Source organism: Centruroides sculpturatus, unplaced genomic scaffold (genome assembly GCF_000671375.1).
Source record: "Centruroides sculpturatus isolate CEXI.00-Female unplaced genomic scaffold, Cexi_2.0 scaffold460, whole genome shotgun sequence".
Taxonomy (NCBI): Eukaryota; Metazoa; Arthropoda; class Arachnida; order Scorpiones; family Buthidae; genus Centruroides; species Centruroides sculpturatus.
Genome location: NW_019384807.1, coordinates 512,585 through 530,140, shown reverse-complemented (window position 1 = coordinate 530,140; position 17,556 = coordinate 512,585). Strand labels below are relative to the sequence as shown.

Sequence of the window (17,556 nt, the reverse complement as noted above, 5' to 3'; positions counted from 1 at the left end):
TGGCCGAATACCGAATATTTNGAAGAAGAGCCCAGTAGGGGCGACGAAAACGTTTGCAATTCTAAAAATAGAAGCACTCTGGTTAAAGGTTTGAGGAGTATTTTATTTTATTTAAACACCGGTGTGTAGAGAGATTGTATATAAAATAACTAATTAAAATTTGGAGATATTTCAATGTTAACTATCAAAACTTTTTAATATACTTTGAATGTACTATATTATAATCATTTGTTTTTAAAATGTAATAAAATATGACTTTCAATATAACTATGATAGATGGTTGCCTTCGTTAAGACTTGCATCAGAAGGAGAGTTTTCTAATTTTGTGGAAGGTTTGGGACCAGGTCAATTAGTTGGAAGACAAGTCTTAGCATCTCCCAGTTTGGGAGATATTCAGCTAAGCATGTGCGACCGTAAAGGAAATCTTGAGGTTGAAGTAATACGAGCTCGTGGTTTACAACCAAAAGCAGGAGCAAAAGGCTCACCTGGTAAGATATATCTTTATATTGAAAGTAACAAATCTTAAAATTTTAAGCAGAAAAAAATAATTTATCCAAAAACTTTGCATGCATATATATGTTGTTGATATTTCAAAATATTTTCTATAAGTGAGGATTCTCTATATCTAAATTTTGATTTTTTAAATAAAGTAATTTCTTTCTATTCTCCTGGCTTATCTCTGTCAGATTACCATAAGTCATGAGAATAGGAAGGATGAGGTAAAAGTTCCCATCCCAATTGCATTACAGTGGGTGATTGGTTAATGAACATTATCCAATCCAAGACCATGTTTGCTGCCTGAATTGTTTAACTGATTATCGATTTACCATAGATTTTTATGGAAATTTGGTTAATTTGTTCTGGAGACTCCCAAAAATATATAAAAATTATATATTTTCTTACTATGTTTATTTATATGGAATAGTAATAATACATACATATACAGTCTTGCATTTTTATCAATCATGTTTTTTTTTCCATTTGTGGGGCATTAAAGAATCTGTCTAATGTCGATTGCTTTTTTCTCTTCTTCAGAATTTTTCAGAAGTAATTAATAGCATTGTTGTTATAGAACTCTTCAAGCCCATTAACCTCGACCTGTTTTGGATCCCATTCTAAGACTGTTGTTCTGACATCCTCCCACTTCTTCAAAAGATCTTTAATAGCAGATGTCAGCATTGGTCCTTTTTCATGTTCCTATTTTTCAGAAGAAAACACATCTCACAAAGTTTCTCGGTGTTCTTCATTTAAGAGTTCTTGGAATTCTTCTATCATCAGATCAGTTTTATGTTCCATTATGAGCTCCTCAATGTAATCATCTTCATTCACCTCCAATTCAAGATCTCTAGCAGTTGTCACAAGTTCATGCATAATTTCAGGGACATTATTTCCATCTCCCTGAATGCTGGTGGGACACAGCTTTTTCCAAGTAGAATTTAACTGTTATTGAGTGACCCCACCTTTTGAATGAGCCTGATAGCTTCAAGAATATCAAATTTTTCTTTTCAACATGTTTTCCAGGTCATTGTTGAGGAGAACTGGCATATTTCAAAACACCAACAAAAAAGTTTGTAAATGTACAATTTCTTGAAACCTGTAATAACCTTCTGATTCATTGGCTGAATCAACAAAGTGGTATTTGGAGACAAAACTAAACTATCAGCCAAGGAAAGTTTTCCAGCAAATTATCTTCAATGTCTTTTTGGTGTCCTGGTGCATTGTCCAATAGCAACATTGCTTTCAATGGCAATTCATTGGTCTGAAGGTAACCCTTGATGCTTAGAGTACAAACTTCAAACAGCCATTCTTTGAAAAGAGCTTGTGTGACCCAAGCCCTTTTATTCAATCTTCACATCACTGGCAGTCTTTCTTTAATTATGGAATTTATTAATGCTCTAGGGTTCTCAGAGTGATAAACAAGAAGCAGGACATGCTTTATATCACCACTAGCATCAGCTCCTAAAAGTAATATGAATTGGTCTTTCATGAACCCATGAATATTTTTCTCATCTTTCATGATGTAGGTATACAGTTCAGCATGCACTTCCAAAATATATGAGTTTAATCACAATTGAAAATTTGTTGTAGACAATATCCTTCTTTTAAAATGAATTCTTCAAACTTGAGACAGAAATTCTGTTTTTTTCTTTATCTGAATTAGTCAACTCACCATGGATTACCACATGTTTAATGCCTGATTTCCTAAACTTTGCAAACCATCCAGTGGTAGCCTTGAATTCTATCTTCTCATATGACAAATGTGGAGTTTGTTTCTTTAGTTCTTAAAAAATTTCTCTAGTTTTCTCTTGAATGATAGTCATACTAGTTACATCTCTTTCCATTTCTCTTTCTTTTATCCAAATTAAAAGCATCTCTCCATTTTTTCATGGATGGCACATCTTTGTTTCTCAGATGTGATTTTTGTTACTCCTTTAGCTGCTTGAGTCTTCTTGATTATATCTTTCTTAGCTAAGATTGTGCCTACTGTAGACCTGTTCAAGTCATATTGCCTAGCAACATCAGACATCTTCTGCTCATTATCTACCTTGGCTATTATCTCTTGCTTGGTTTCTATAGTACGCACAGTTCTTGACACTCCACTCTTTTTAGGCTCCATAATATTATTAGTTTCTTCTTTAAATAAAATTTCAGAAAAGCACTTGTCAGATTTGTTCACTAACCAATCACACACTGTATTTTGTTTCTTGTAATTTCAGCAATGATGAGTGTTATCATGTAGAAACAAAAACACCTTAATGAATACATGCCAAAAATGGCTGTTTTATCCTTAATTTGTCATGTACTCATTGTAGCTGCTCACTGCACAAATTTGCTATGAGGGTTTGACCAATGTTCAAGTACTTATGATGAACAATACCTTTTGAAGTACACCCAAACATAAAGACAGAATTTTCAGGAGTCATTCAGATCATAATGATGCACACAGAACCAATAACTGGTAGGAAGAACACAAAAAACAATCTCAAGACAAACTATTTTAGACTTTAAATTAGTGATGTAACGAATATTCGGTTACTATTCGGTATTCGGTCTATTTTTCGCTACTCGGCCGAATACCAAATATTTAATCACTATTCGGCCGAATACCGAATACCTAAAAATTGGAGTAAGAAATAACAAAAACACAGTAAATTAATCATTTTGGTATTTAGATTTAATGTTATCGGGTTAGTGTTGTTTGTTTATATTTATTTATAACTTATAACATACACAAAATAAAAAAGAACATAATATTAGTCACTTGTATTCACAATTTATAATTACAAAGATCAACACACATACACATCTATTCGTTTGAGAATCGTCGCACATCTGAGGGTCTGATCCTGCCTATCCTTCTTTTTAAGCGCTCCTCTTTGCTCTTCCCTTTCTCTTTCCTCTATCGCTCTAGTCCACGTATGCCTATGCATACATCATAATATGTGCTCACAATACTTTTGATTCATCACTTTTCCATCGTAGTTTTTCCATTTTATAATTACCTGACTCATAGTCTGGTGATAACGGAGAAAAGAGACAGATAGGACGTTGGTATATGTCACAGTTATGATTTCACAGATTCGAGACAGCTTGACAGCCCAAACAGTCCCAGGCTTTCACCCATGCACATTAAGTGACTTTCATTACAAGCATTTAGCTTTCCGAAGTCTATGACAACAATTGTTTGGCATTGACGGCCGCAAATTTCGCGCCAATAAGCTGCCTTGACTTGTTCGATTATGTTATCAACTCAATTTCATATTTATTTTCACATTTTCACTTTGTGGTTCTTCTCTATTCTTCTTCCGTTATTTACATGTGTAGGTCATTTCATTGTTATCCACATTTGATATCATCACTTATCATTTATCACACAATGCCATGACGCTCTTGTCTGAACTGTCAAGAATTAACACGATTGGAGAAGCATAGTGACAGTGGGCCAATAGAGAGCAGGGTCCTTGCCATAATGTGGTTTGCGTGCCAATTTTCGTACGTGCGTTAATCAAGCCAAATAGTTTGGCCGAATATTCGGCTATTTGGCCACACTCTTGGCCAAATATTCGGTATTCGGCCTGAGGCCAAATATACTATTCGTTGCAACACTACTTTAAATCCCTCTAACTCTCCATTAAACTTTCTCCATGTTTTTGTGTGCTCTGGGACATCTTGTTTCATATTGTTAGTAATGACACTCTCCATAAGCACATTCTAGAGATGGCCCATTTAATTTGTTACAGTTCGGTCTTTCAATCTAATAGTATCAATCAGGGAAAGGGGGTCCCAATGGATAGCCCAATATCATAAGACCTATGTAAAATGGTGATTCGACAATTTATTTAACATAACTATATAAATTAGTGCTAATTCAGCATCAAGAGCTTGAGGGTAAAAGAGAAGAGTGGGTAAAAGTCCTCATAAATAACACTTTGTAGGCTGCAATCTTATAATGATAAGGATTTCATGATCCAACTAGGATGTAAGAAGACATTGATCCTGCTTGAGAAGTACTGAGGTGCTGATATCCAACCAAATAAAAATAATATTGATGTCTAAGAAGTCACCTATGAGGGGCTAGATTGCTCCACTTACAGGATCAACCTATAAGAATTGTTATTGATGGTATTGACAAAGGCTGTTAAATCCATAACTGTCTTCCAAAAAATAATAATGTCATCAATATACTTCCTGTAAAAAAGAATGTTATGGAGGATCTGGGGGAGGACTTTGCTTTCTAATTGTCAAATTACTATCTTACATAGGTCTCCTGATATTGGGCTATCCATCAGGACTCTCTTTCCCCAATTGATACTATTAGATTGAAAGACCAAACTGTAGTAAATTAAATGGGCCATCTCTAGAATGTGCTGATGGAGAGTGTCATCACTAACAATATGAAACAAGATGTTCCAGAGCACACAAAAACATGGAGGAAGTTCAATGGAGGTAGAGAGATTTAAAGTCTAAAAAGTTTGTCTTGCTCTTCTACCCTTAAGCTCTTGATGCTAAATTAGCACTAGTAGAAGAGTTAGCCATTGCCCATGGTTACTCTAAAGTTGTACATCAGCTGATTGATTTATACCAGCAGACCCATCTGGAATCCATGCCGTGTGTCAACACATTGCTAACTGACAAAACTGGGGAAGTGGAATCGAGTATCTGTTACTTTTAACCCCTACCTAAGTTCATAGTGATTTTTGCATACAAAGAAGCATGCTGTTCATATAGCCTTCAGAAGGTGCTTGTCTATTTTCAACATATTTCATATGGAAAGGACCCTCCCAACCCTACCAGATTCCTGGCATATACAATGACCTATCAGGGACATCAGATTTGATAGAGACCTTCTGTATATTGGGTCCACTAAATGTTCTATGAGAACCAGAATACAAGAACATTTCAAACATGCAACATGCTAGAACTTCCACAGCCCTCTACCTAAACAGTGGATCCAGAAATTTTGGCAGACTTCACGCAGGCCAAACTCCTTCTCACTACACCCCACGAGGAGCATCTCAGATGGTTGGAGGCCATAGAAATCTTTAAAGCTAACTTTTAATAATTTTGTATAAGGAGGAAATGTTGTCAATGGCTTGGCAGGCTCTGCTTGACATGACAGTATAGTCATTGGTTGAATCTTGACAACACATAAAACGACTTCTAATCTTAAACACTGCGTTGAGTAATAACAATCCACAAAACCTTTTTATAACAGTGTTATGTCCGTAACAATCTTCACTGACGTTTTCGACCTCCACCGAGGTCTTCTTCAGGTGCTGACTAAACAGTGTCTTCTCTTGACCGTTGGAACAATGATGCTCAAGATGTAAATAATGCACGTATCGTGTTTTACCCCTCCGCTTGTCCCAGTTCGAATTCTTCGAATAAGTATCTCCACGTCTGCGTGATCGTCCCGCTGTCTTTAAAGTTGATGCAGGTGCCACCAATGTTGGCTTTATAAATCTTCCAGGCCTCCAGGTGACGGATGTGATCAATACGAAACGCCTGTCTGATTACTTTGGTGTTTTGGAAGTCCGCCTGAATTTCAGGGTCAGTAACGTAGGCCGACAAGGTGGTGGTGTTACCGACCCTGAAATTCGGGCGGACTTCCAAAACACCAAAGTAATCAGACAGGCATTTCGTATTGATCACATCCATCACCTGGAGGCCTGGAAGATTTATAAAGCCAACATTGGTGACACTGCATCAACTTTAAAGACAGAGAGACGATCACGCAGACGTGGAGATACTTATTCGAAGAATTCGAACTGGGACAAGCGGAGGGGTGAAACACGATATGCGCATTATTTACATCTCAAGCATCATCGTTCCAACAGTCAAGAGGAGACACCATTTATTCAGCACCTGAAGAAGACCTTAGTGGAGGTCGAAAACGTTAGTGAAGATTGTTACGGACACAACACTGTTATAAAAAGGTTTTGTGGATTGTTAGGACAACACATGTGCAGCTTTAAATTTTTATACTCATAGTTTGAATTTACATTTCTTTCAAAAAAAGCTTTTATGTTCTGAATGACATTCCATCCGTTAACTGTTATAGTGCCCAAAGAACTCAGGAGTTGGAAAACATTTTTGTTTTCTTTACACCAATTATTGATTCTGTGTGTGTTGTTATGTATTTCCTGTTGTAATTTACATTTAGATAATTTATAAAAATGGTATTTTAAAACTGTCCTTCTATAGAAGAAGTGTAATTAAATGCACTATTCAAAGATTAACAAAATTTAGAGAATCATCATAATTTTCAATAAATTATGTACAGTACATCATTAATTTTTATTCCAGTCAAGTGATGAAATATTTCCAAATCTGTATAGTGATATGGAAATAAATAATAAATAGTAGAGAATTTTTTTTATTACATATATACAGTACAATGTAAATGTAATGTTATACATTTGATATTAACTTAATTGAGTAATTTTTAGTTGCTTCTTATAAAAGCAAGTAAAAATTATTTAACCATAATTAATGATATAGCTGATATCTGAATTGTAATTGTGATATCTGAATTCAATAATAGAAATTATTTTAATATTATTAAGTAAAAACATCTANAGCTCCATATGTGAAGGTATATCTTGTTAATGGTCGCAAGTGTATAGCTAAGACTAAGACTTCTATTGCCAGGAAAACACTAGATCCCCTTTATCAGCAGCAGTTAGTGTTCCATGAAGATTACAGGGGTTGTGTTTTACAGGTATATTTTCATTATTTTAAACTAAAAAATTCCTGATTCCTTTTATTTTACATTTTTTTTAAAAATTTCTATTATTAAATGTTTATCAATATCTAAATTTGCTGCAGTCTAAATAAGATTGTATTCATAAAATTTGTTGCATTGTGACCTAAGCACAAAGGTGACTAATACATGAAAAACCTATCGTAATGAACTGACTACACATCTGAAGGATATAGTGCTGCCAAATACTTTCAATCAACAGTTGCCAAAAGTGCTTCAAAAACAGCCAAAACCTGCCAAGTGCTTGTTGAAAATAAAACAAAAATGTGGAAATTTTTTTTGGCTAACAAGTCTAACTGATGTGAAATAATATAATCAAAATATGCATATTTAACTCTTTGTTTCTCTGTGATACACTGATGATGATGATAATTTTTAAAACACTTGTGAAAATTGACAAATATGGTAAACAAAATGGCATATTTGAAATTCAGGATTATTTTCTGTCTCTGATTGCCCATTCTGATTGGTTGCTTTTTCTTATTCTCATTTTTTTAAGAGGTTACACTTAGCAATGAGTGACCAACAAGGTATCAACTTTGATTTTGACCTCTCTCATGATCTATGTTTAATCAATCCCAACTGGAGATGATATCACAAAAGCTAGAAATACAACTTTTTGCAAATCCTTTCTTTTTTCTTTCAAAAATATTTTAATTAATTAATGATGGGTTTAGAACTGTCCAAAGCCTCACAGTTAGAATATATAACCTGATTGCCAATATCATCCAGCAATTGTTTGGCTTTAAGATAGAGTATATACACGATGATTGGCATCCTGTTCAGCAGTGGTTTGCAAATAAGATCAGAAAGGATTTTCATATAAGGATCTCCTGTCAATAGAGAAAGTATCCACCTATCTATAATTGATGGCCAGATCTTTAGGCTAATGTCAGACAAGCATGATTTCACATCCATCATTTTTGACGGATGTCACAGGGTTGCAAAAAGACACGGGATTAGTCAGAATGATGCTGCACTGTGCAGACAGGGCACCAGATCATCCACGATAATCAAATGACATAGCTGGGAGATTCACTCAAGTCTATGGTAAACAGAAGAGTGCAAAAAACAATGGACATGGTAACATTGTTTTGAGGAAGTACCGGGTGTGTCATTCCTGCTGAAGGGTGTATCTGTGTATTTTAAAAAATGCACATTGATATAAGTAAAATGATCATACAAATTAGTGAGGGGCCAGAACTATGAGAAACTTCATTTGAACTGTATAAAGACAAAAATAAGAAAAAGGAAGGCCAGTTATGCTCAAAAGGATATACCCAATATTTTCTGGTTTTTTTTAAAAAAAACTGTAGGCTTATAAATTCCCACTGTCATCTGTTTGGCTTTGTTCTTGAGATTAAGGAGAGTTAGCTGAAAGACAAGACAAGACATAGTTGCTAGTATTGATTTGGTTGTATATGTAATTAATAAATAAAATATTTACTAACATTTTCATATACAGTAGAGCATTGTTTATCCAAATCAATTGGGGACTGGAGTTATTTGGATAACTTATTTTTCAGATACCAATTATGTACGAAAAAATATATTAACCTATCCCATGTTGAAATTTTTCTCCATTGTGTGTCGCTTCGCATTGAATTTTCGTTGATGTTAAGCCTAACGTAAATTTTTTAAAATAATAATCATGGCTATTGTATCATTAAAAATTATTTCTTTATTTTGTACAAAAATAAATATATTGAAAAATATAAAAACAAAAAAATTATATTTTGGAAGTTAATCTAGTATCAAAAACTTTTGATTCAGCATGACACAGTCTGACTGGAACGCTTTCGGTTAACCAACATTTCAGTTGATCGGCTTTCAGACAAACGACGCTCTACTGTATTTTAAATAGATGAAAATAGACAAAAACATTAGTAAATATTTTCTTTGTTAATTACATAGTTGCTAGTATTGGTTTGGTTGTCTGTGTTTATATGATCCCAGTTTTGGAAAGTTACTGACAAGACAAGATATAGAAATCTTAGCAGCAGGAGGCCCTGATTAACTGTATAAGAACTTCCAATGCAAACTGGAAGTCATGTTATTTCAACTCAAAAATTTTTCCTGAAAGGTGTTAGATAGATGACCTACACAACTGTATTGTTAAAGGAAAAGTATGATATACAGGGGCCAAAGCCTCACAGTTAAAATATGGTAATTGGCTACTAATTTGATGTGAACATCTATTTTAAATTAAATAAATTAAAAATATGATTAAAAATTGTAGCTCAGCATTGTGATGATGTCAGAATAAATAAGTCCTTGTCATTTGTTTTTAAATTCTTCTGTATGTAATAGAAAACAGCACATCACAATCTATGAGATCTGTGTCAACATTTACACATCCAGAATAAAAATGACTACTAATGGTATGGTGCTTGTCTGACAGTAGCCCTAAAGGAAACTATAAATCTCATTCTTTTTAGATATTTCAAGTGGAATCAGTTAGCAGGAATGGTCAGGACTTGGTGATAGGTGATATCTATCATTTTCCAACGTATACGCTATCCTTCACCACCTTTTCTGATAGCATAGATATGCTCATTGATTATTTTTTCCAAAGATCTAATAATTGCTCCAATAAAGCCAACAAATTCAAACCAGCCATCAGGAGAAACCACACTTTATTTACTATTTGTTAAAATATCTATCTATAAGCAGGATGAAATAAATTCCTGGTAAGTATTTGCTTTTCCTGGTCCTTGAAGTACGTTAAGATTGAATAAAGTGCAGTTTCTCCTGATGGTTGGTTTGAATTTGTTGGCTTTATTGGAGCAATTACTAGATGTTTGGAGAAAATAATCAATGAGCATATTTATGCTATCAGAAAAGGTGATGGAAGATAGGCTCTAAGTTCATACTATCAGAAAACGACATAGATAGTGCCTGTGACCAGACTCAGATTATCCTACCTCTAACTGATCCCAATTGAAACATCTATAAATGATGGAGATTTATAAAGTTTAAAGATCTGGCCATCAATTACAGATAGATGGAAACTTTCTGGAGATCCTTATATGAAATTTTTTAAAATTCTATTAGGTTGTTCGAAAAGTAAGTTCGTTTTTTTTTACCACTAGACGGATTAGTCGTATTTTTCCTGCCATTTTTATTCTAAACCGTATTATCATTATATATTTTGACAGCTAGCATTTTAAGGCTTTGTAAAAAATTTTGTTTGATTTTGTGCAATTGTTTATTTTTTGTGTCTTATCAAATATGGAAGATCGAAAGCATCATTTTCAGCATATTTTGCTTTTTTATCACCAAAAAATCAAAATGCTGTTCAAGCAAGAAAAAAATTGTGGTACATGTATGGAGATGATGTGTTAAGAGAAAGACAGTGCCAAAATTGGTTTATAAAATTTCGTTCTGGCAATTTCAATATTGAAGATGCACCACGTTCTGGACAGCCAGTTGAAGCCAATGAAAACAAAATAAAGATACTGATTGAAGCAAACTGCCGAATAACAACATGTGAAATCACTAAGATTAAATCTGTCAAATTGAACTGCTTATGATTACTTGAAACAAATTGGTTTTGTTTCAAAGCTCGATATATAGGTTCCACATGTTCTTAGAGAGATGCTCTCTTTGGTGGGATTTTAAGGAAATTTTGTTTTTGGAGCTTTTACCAGACAATTTAACAATTGATTTGAAAGTGTACTGCCATTGAGTAAACAAATTGAGTAATATCATCAAACAGAAAAGGCCAGAATTGATCAGCAAAACAGGTGTAGTGTTTACCACGATAATGTCAAATTTCACATAAGTTTGTCAGGTATTTGACCAAAATGGTCGATATATAATTCAATAAAATATTTATTTATTATAAAAATATTGTGGTTTTTTTCATGGAAAAAAACGAACTTACTTTCCGAACAACCCAATATTTACAAACCATTGTCAAGCAGATGACAGTCATTATGTATATATTCTATCCAATAGAAATTTCTGGTGTTTGTCAAGATGTACTATCCAAGATAGTATACTTTGACAAACACCAGAAATTGTTATTAAGAGACATTGACTGAATATAGAATTGACTTAAGCAATCAGATATTGGTGAAGAGAGTGAGTGTATGGAGACCCATCTAGGGACTAAGCAACACAATAATTAATGACTAAACTGTTAAATAATGCAATTGGTTCCTGGGCCTATTCCCCATTTGAACACTGTTTGATGCCAATCTGGCTAAGGCAGCAGCTTATTGCTCTGAGGACACCCAGTATTGAATTTAGGCAGTATAAAAACTGTGGAAAATTTACATGGTAGTTTGTCCCAGAAATGTTGGGCCACATCTTTCACCACCATTGTAGACTTGGCTGAACCTATGATGGATATGACAAGAAAGGATTTCTTAGCATCCACTGAGCAGAACACTGTGGTGAAATTTAAGATTTTAAAATAATAATTGACTTTTTTCAGTTCACTTCACAGCCCCTAACATTGTGGGCTCTGTGTCTGTGTACATATTGCCTAGTTACAGTACTGGAAACATTGCGTAGTCAATCATATGCATTTAAAATGGATACTTTACCAGTTGTGTTTTAAGTTATCATCTTTTAAGGTACAAATTCAAATAGAAGTGTCTAATAATATCAATTAAAGTATGGATTGAATGTCCAGAAAATAAATGGGAGAGAACTAATAGCAAAGTATGCATATATTTGTTTTTGCTAGTTTTGGGAAAAATCACAATAGCAGATGAATGTTTGCTGCATACAAACAATTTTTTTGCTTTTTAATGATGATCTTGGTGACTACATCAGTGGTTCCCAAAGTGGGCAGTGAATAAATCTAGAGGTGTGAAAAGAAGTAAGTGGGTCATAGGGGGATGCTGGAGGCAGGATATTGAATGATAACCATATGTGAGGGTTAGAATCACTGACAATCCCTTTCCTTTTTTTCTTTCGTTAACCAAATGTCGGTAGCAGGAGATTGCATCCAAAATGCTTTGTCTTGCTTTTGCACTCCTTTCAAAATCTGAATCAATCGCTACAATTTGATCAACAATTGTAGTTATCATTACTAAACTTTTACTAAGGAAATCTGTAGAGAAATTCTTTGAATTCTTCGTTTTCAGAATCACTGAATTCCTTGTTCTGCTAGTTCTTGGAGGTTTGTCATTGGTAAAGCTCTCACCAGAAACCTGCATTAACTCCTCAATATCCTGCTTGTCTACATCTGACCTGCTGTATCAATTAGGTTGACAATTTGGTCAACGATAGGCTCTTCTTGTTGAGAATTCTCCAGCCATACCTTCTTCCACTTTCCATTCATGCATTTGTCAGTTAATTCTTGCCAAGTGATGTTGATATTCCCTATGGCATCCGTGATATTATATTTTAAGGGAAAATACAGTACTGCGACAAATTACCACCTTTTGCTGATTGGTTTGTGTTTGGGAATAATTGTATTATGTACAAATCAATGAAATGCTGCATTAATTTGGATCAACATAAATTTGGGCTTTTTTTTTAAGACTTTCAGTAGATTGTGTTATATGAAATCAGCATGAATCAAGGTAGCATTAAACAAAGTCTTACTGTACTTCCTTTCAAAAACCTTTGAAATTCATATGAATTACTTTAATCTCCAGAAAGTTTTCCTGTGATAACAAAACAAATATTTTAAAATTTTAACTAAATTTGGGCATTCAAGAATATGAAATATTTACTTAAAAATTATTTCTTCTAATAAATAACTTTTATTACTTTTAGAGATTACAATAAAATAAGGAATGCATTATTATATTCATGTTTTGAAAATTATTTATCATTTGTTTTTATAATCACTTTTTTGGAGGTCACTTGAATCTGGAATAAATTTTCTTTATTAAAAGTTATCTTTGAAATATTATGCATTGATGACATTGTTTTGTATTTGTTTTAGATATAATTTTAAAATTTTTCAGGTAACTGTTTGGGGTGATTATGGTAGAATGGAAAAGAAAGTGTTTATGGGAGTTGCTCAGATTATGCTTGATGATCTAGACCTCTCCAATATTGTGATTGGTTGGTATAAATTGTTCCATCCTTCTTCCCTCGTCAACCTTCCAGCAGATATTCAACGGAACTCTTTAGTTTCAATGGGAAGTTTTGGTTGATTGAATCATTTTTTGAAGAGAGTCAAATCAGTGCCCATTGAGCTTTTTGCTGGATGAATGCCTTCTGGAAAGGGATCTGGCAGGAGATAGAAGGCAGTTTCTTTGTACGAAATCTCTGCACAAAAATGTTGCAGTGTTCTCAATGCAACATCTTGTTTCCACTGGGAGGAGTGCCTGAAATGTTGTATTTTACTATTCACTATAATACTTCCTCTGAAACTTTATTCAATGTTCTTCAAATCAGCCATCTCTACACATAAATAGAAAAAATTTCTTTTGAGAGCTCTTGTTCATCAAATGGCGTCATTTCTGATTGCGTGGGAATTTTCTTCTACCTATGAAAAAAACATAATAAACGAACAACCAATTTTTGCCTTTGCGAGTATAAATTTGTGTTATTGATTTAACAATTTAACAAGATGCCAAAGAAGAATCTTTTTTTCTATTTCCAGTTGGAGCAAGTTACAGCAAATTGTACAGAACTAAATCATGTCATTGTTTCATGGTGCCATCATTGTGGTTGGGATAAACCATAAGTACGATATCTTTTTCTCATTTAACTAGTGAACTCAATTACGTGAACATCTTGACATGATTAAAAAATTAAACATGTTAAAGTGTGTTAATAATTAAAATCTGAAATGATTCCACATCTACAGGGGTTCTATAAAAGACTGGATAAGTTTAAATATTGCAGGGCATGCAAATGGTGCTTATGTTGCTCATCAATAAAAAAAACAAGGATCAGGATGCTGTCATGCTGCCATGTGGACTTTTAAAACCATGGTGAATGTAGAGGCAAAGTATGTCATCTCGGTAGGAGGCAAGATAGCCACTTCTCTACAGAGAAATGGGTATGCATTTTGTTCTTTCAAATTCCATCCATAGCATAAACTATTTAATTATCAAAGATGTTTATATTTTCATTTATTATATGTAAAAGATAGCAATTCTATGTTATACATTGCTAAATTGTATTGGTTTTATAAACTAAAAAGTTTGGTTACTTATTTACAAAAGACTAAAAACTCATTATTGTTACTGTCAAGCACTACCTCTTAATTTATCTTGTTTGGTGTCTTTGCTGATTTCCTCTGAGATGTACGTGTCTGAAATGAGTGAATCAAAGCTTTCCTGATATGATTAGCCACATAAATTGAACGTAATTTATGTACTGTAAAAATAAGCAGAATGTTGAGTTCTGTTGGAAACTATAAATGAGAAAACAAAACATATATAATGCAATCTTGTAATGCATGTTTTTTCATATATTACAAGATGTTATTTGTTATTTATATTTTTTCCATAAAAGAAATTATTTTAAAAAAAACGTGCAAGATTTTTATTTATTATTTTTACTTATATGTATATTTCAATTGAGTATGTGCAATTGAGACTACTTTGATAATAAAAAATTAACAAAACCCCACAAGAAAACAGCACTAGTCTTAATGAGAGGTGGTATTTGTGCCTTTGTTTGGAAATGTTACGTATACAAGTTGACATCTTTGCCTGGTGCCTTATGTTTGAAAGTTATTGAATTGTCAGTAGTGAGATCATAGTCTTATTATGTGTCCTTGTTGGAATTGACTGGTTTGTTACTCAGCAGATTACATTATCCTCGTCATTTATTCAGTTTTATGTCTGATACATTTCTACCTAAAATAAATTTTTAAATTACAAAAATCCTATAGATTATTATTAGGCCTTAAAATTTAAAATTTTTATTGTGAGTATTCTCTCTCTGTGCATGATTCTTGTGGGAGAAATGTATTGTTCATTGTCTAAATTGTATTAAACTCTGTATGTACCTAACTAAAATTATATCCCATCAGTTTTTCATGCCAAGAGTTTTGTAATCAGTTGTGTATGTGTATATGACTGTATACATATTCACAAGAATAAAATAACAAGTCATTAAATTTATTTTATCTTATTGAGGTCAGGGAAAATAATATCAATTTGCTGTTAAAAGCAATTTTTGTGCTAATTATGATATTTGTGCCAATGTACCTGACAAAATGAGCTGAGGTGTTTGAAACATCATTTATTGTTTTAAATAGATATAAAAATTTAAAATATCTTAGTATTATTTTTAATTTTGCTTGAATGAATTATGATGGCTGTTTTGAAGTAATTTTTTATAAATATAATTCCTGTGATAATGTAAATTATTCTATTTAACTAAAAGATTTTATATTGAATACTTACTTTTGAAGTAGCAAAATAGGGATACTTTCCTTTTTTTTGTTTAGTATTAATTTAAAATATTAGAATTGTTTATATACATATGTTATATTTGCAAATATTGTCAGTCTTTGCAGTTATAAAATATAAGGTATATTATTTGTTATTTCAATGTTGACAGTATTTCATTTATTTTATAATACTGTTAAATACAGATAATTTAGATTAAATTTATCTAAATATCTGAAATGTTCAACTTCCAAATTATTATTCTATTCCTTTATGTTATTAGCAAAGGTAGCATCCTTTGACTGACCAGTCACATGTAATCGAATGGCAGTTTTCCAACTATATGCAAAGAAAATAACTGAAGAGTATGATTTCTGATCAATAATGTCTGAAACTGAATTTTGCATGATACAATAAAGTGTAATAAACTCCAAACAATGGAATTTGAAGACTGTTAATGTTAAACAACAGTTGTTGTTCACATATTGTGAAATTATGGTACCGATGTCGCTCAACTTTTGAGCACAAAATTTTTCTTAATAATCCAAACTCAACAAAAAAAGGGGAAAACTTTTGTTCTGTTGTATTACCAATTTAAGATTGTCTGGATTTTGAACATTCTTGTGACAGCTGCCTCTCTACACCATGGTCATCCTAACAATCTGATTTCCTCTTTTTGTGGGTATTGTGAATTTTCCCACTTACTGTGATGGATTCTCTTTCAGCAGGGATTGTTTCTTTGATGTATTCTTTTTTAATCTCTCAGATTTTGAAATAAAAAAATTATCAAATTGATGTATTTTTCCAGATAATTATTCAAATTGCTTTAAACAGAATTCACATTACAATAAAATATAATTTTTTAATTATATAGTATTTTTATTATAATATAAAATTTTTAGAATGTTAGACAATTTTTTCATAATATTTTGAAAAATTAAACTAAAATCAATTTTATACCTTAATTTTATGAAAAAAACATAATTAAAAAATTTACTTTAGAACAGGGCTGTGGAGTCGGTAAAAAAAACACTTGACTCCGACTCCTGATAATTTTAGCAGGCCGACTCCAACTCTAGCAAAATTAAATACCAAGTCATTTTATGGGGGCAGAGGCACTCATAAGGGGGTACCCTACTCTGAACTCTGAAAGGAGCCTGAGCTTTACCCAAATATATTTATAGTTAGTATTTTTAATATTTAACTTAATTTTTTTAAACAAACAAATATTAATGTAATTTTTAACAGCATTTGAACTTCAATTTCACCCTTCCAGAAGAGTTAGTCCAACTAAAAAGTGTGTGATCTAGCTAGCTACTTCAGCCCCTTGTTCAGAAAAGAAAAATATGTACTGTAATCAATTAGTCTGGCTCGTTCAGAAAAATAGAGTAAATATTTAGAGCAGAGATAATAGAAGAATGATTCAAAAATATTCAAATTCAATTGGGTCAAAATAATTTGGTAAAACTATCAAAGAATCATTTAAAGCAGTGTTTCTCAACCTCTAACGAATCATCGCCCCCTTCACTACAAAATTTCGATACCGAGGGACAAGGCTAACGCCAAATTCGTACTGCATTGAATAGACTAGTGACTAGTATAATGTTATTTGTTTAATTATTGTATGATATAACGAGTAAAATATCTAATTATTCTTAATATAATGTTTTACTATAACGCCCAGAAAATTGTTTTTCTCCCCCCAAAATATAAATTGTTACTAACCGCCCCCTCAACATGGAAAAACGCCCACATGGAGGCGATATCGCCCCCGTTGAGAAACACTGATTTAAAGGGTTAGAAATTTGTAGTAAAATAAAGGCTCAGGTTACGAACGCCCCAGCATACGAAATTTTCAGGATACGACATGAAATTCGAGCATATTTTTGCTCCACGATACGAACAAAAACTCACCATACGACGTTACATTAGTTCGCATTTTTCATTTGTTTTTCTTACTACAGTTATTTTTTT

The 17,556-nt window shown here is 32.8% G+C and overlaps 1 protein-coding gene across 1 annotated transcript; it reads left to right on the top strand.

The window, feature by feature from the left end:
- Positions 1 to 186: 186 nt before the first annotated feature.
- LOC111629707 (regulating synaptic membrane exocytosis protein 3-like) lies at positions 187 to 16,377 on the top strand. Its single transcript, XM_023373601.1, has 3 exons — positions 187 to 488; positions 7,083 to 7,222; positions 13,195 to 16,377. Exons 1-3 carry the CDS (start codon positions 404 to 406, stop codon positions 13,384 to 13,386), a joined length of 417 nt encoding a protein of 138 aa, XP_023229369.1. The 5' UTR covers positions 187 to 403; the 3' UTR covers positions 13,387 to 16,377.
- Positions 16,378 to 17,556: the final 1,179 nt, after the last annotated feature.

Excerpts from the sequence above, each read along its gene's own strand:
- LOC111629707 (XM_023373601.1), top strand. The coding sequence starts at position 404 with ATGTGCGACCGTAAAGGAAATCTTGAGGTTGAAGTAATACGAGCTCGT. Across the intron at positions 7,223-13,194 it reads ACAGGGGTTGTGTTTTACAG|GTAACTGTTTGGGGTGATTA; the intron begins GTATATTTTCAT and ends AAAATTTTTCAG.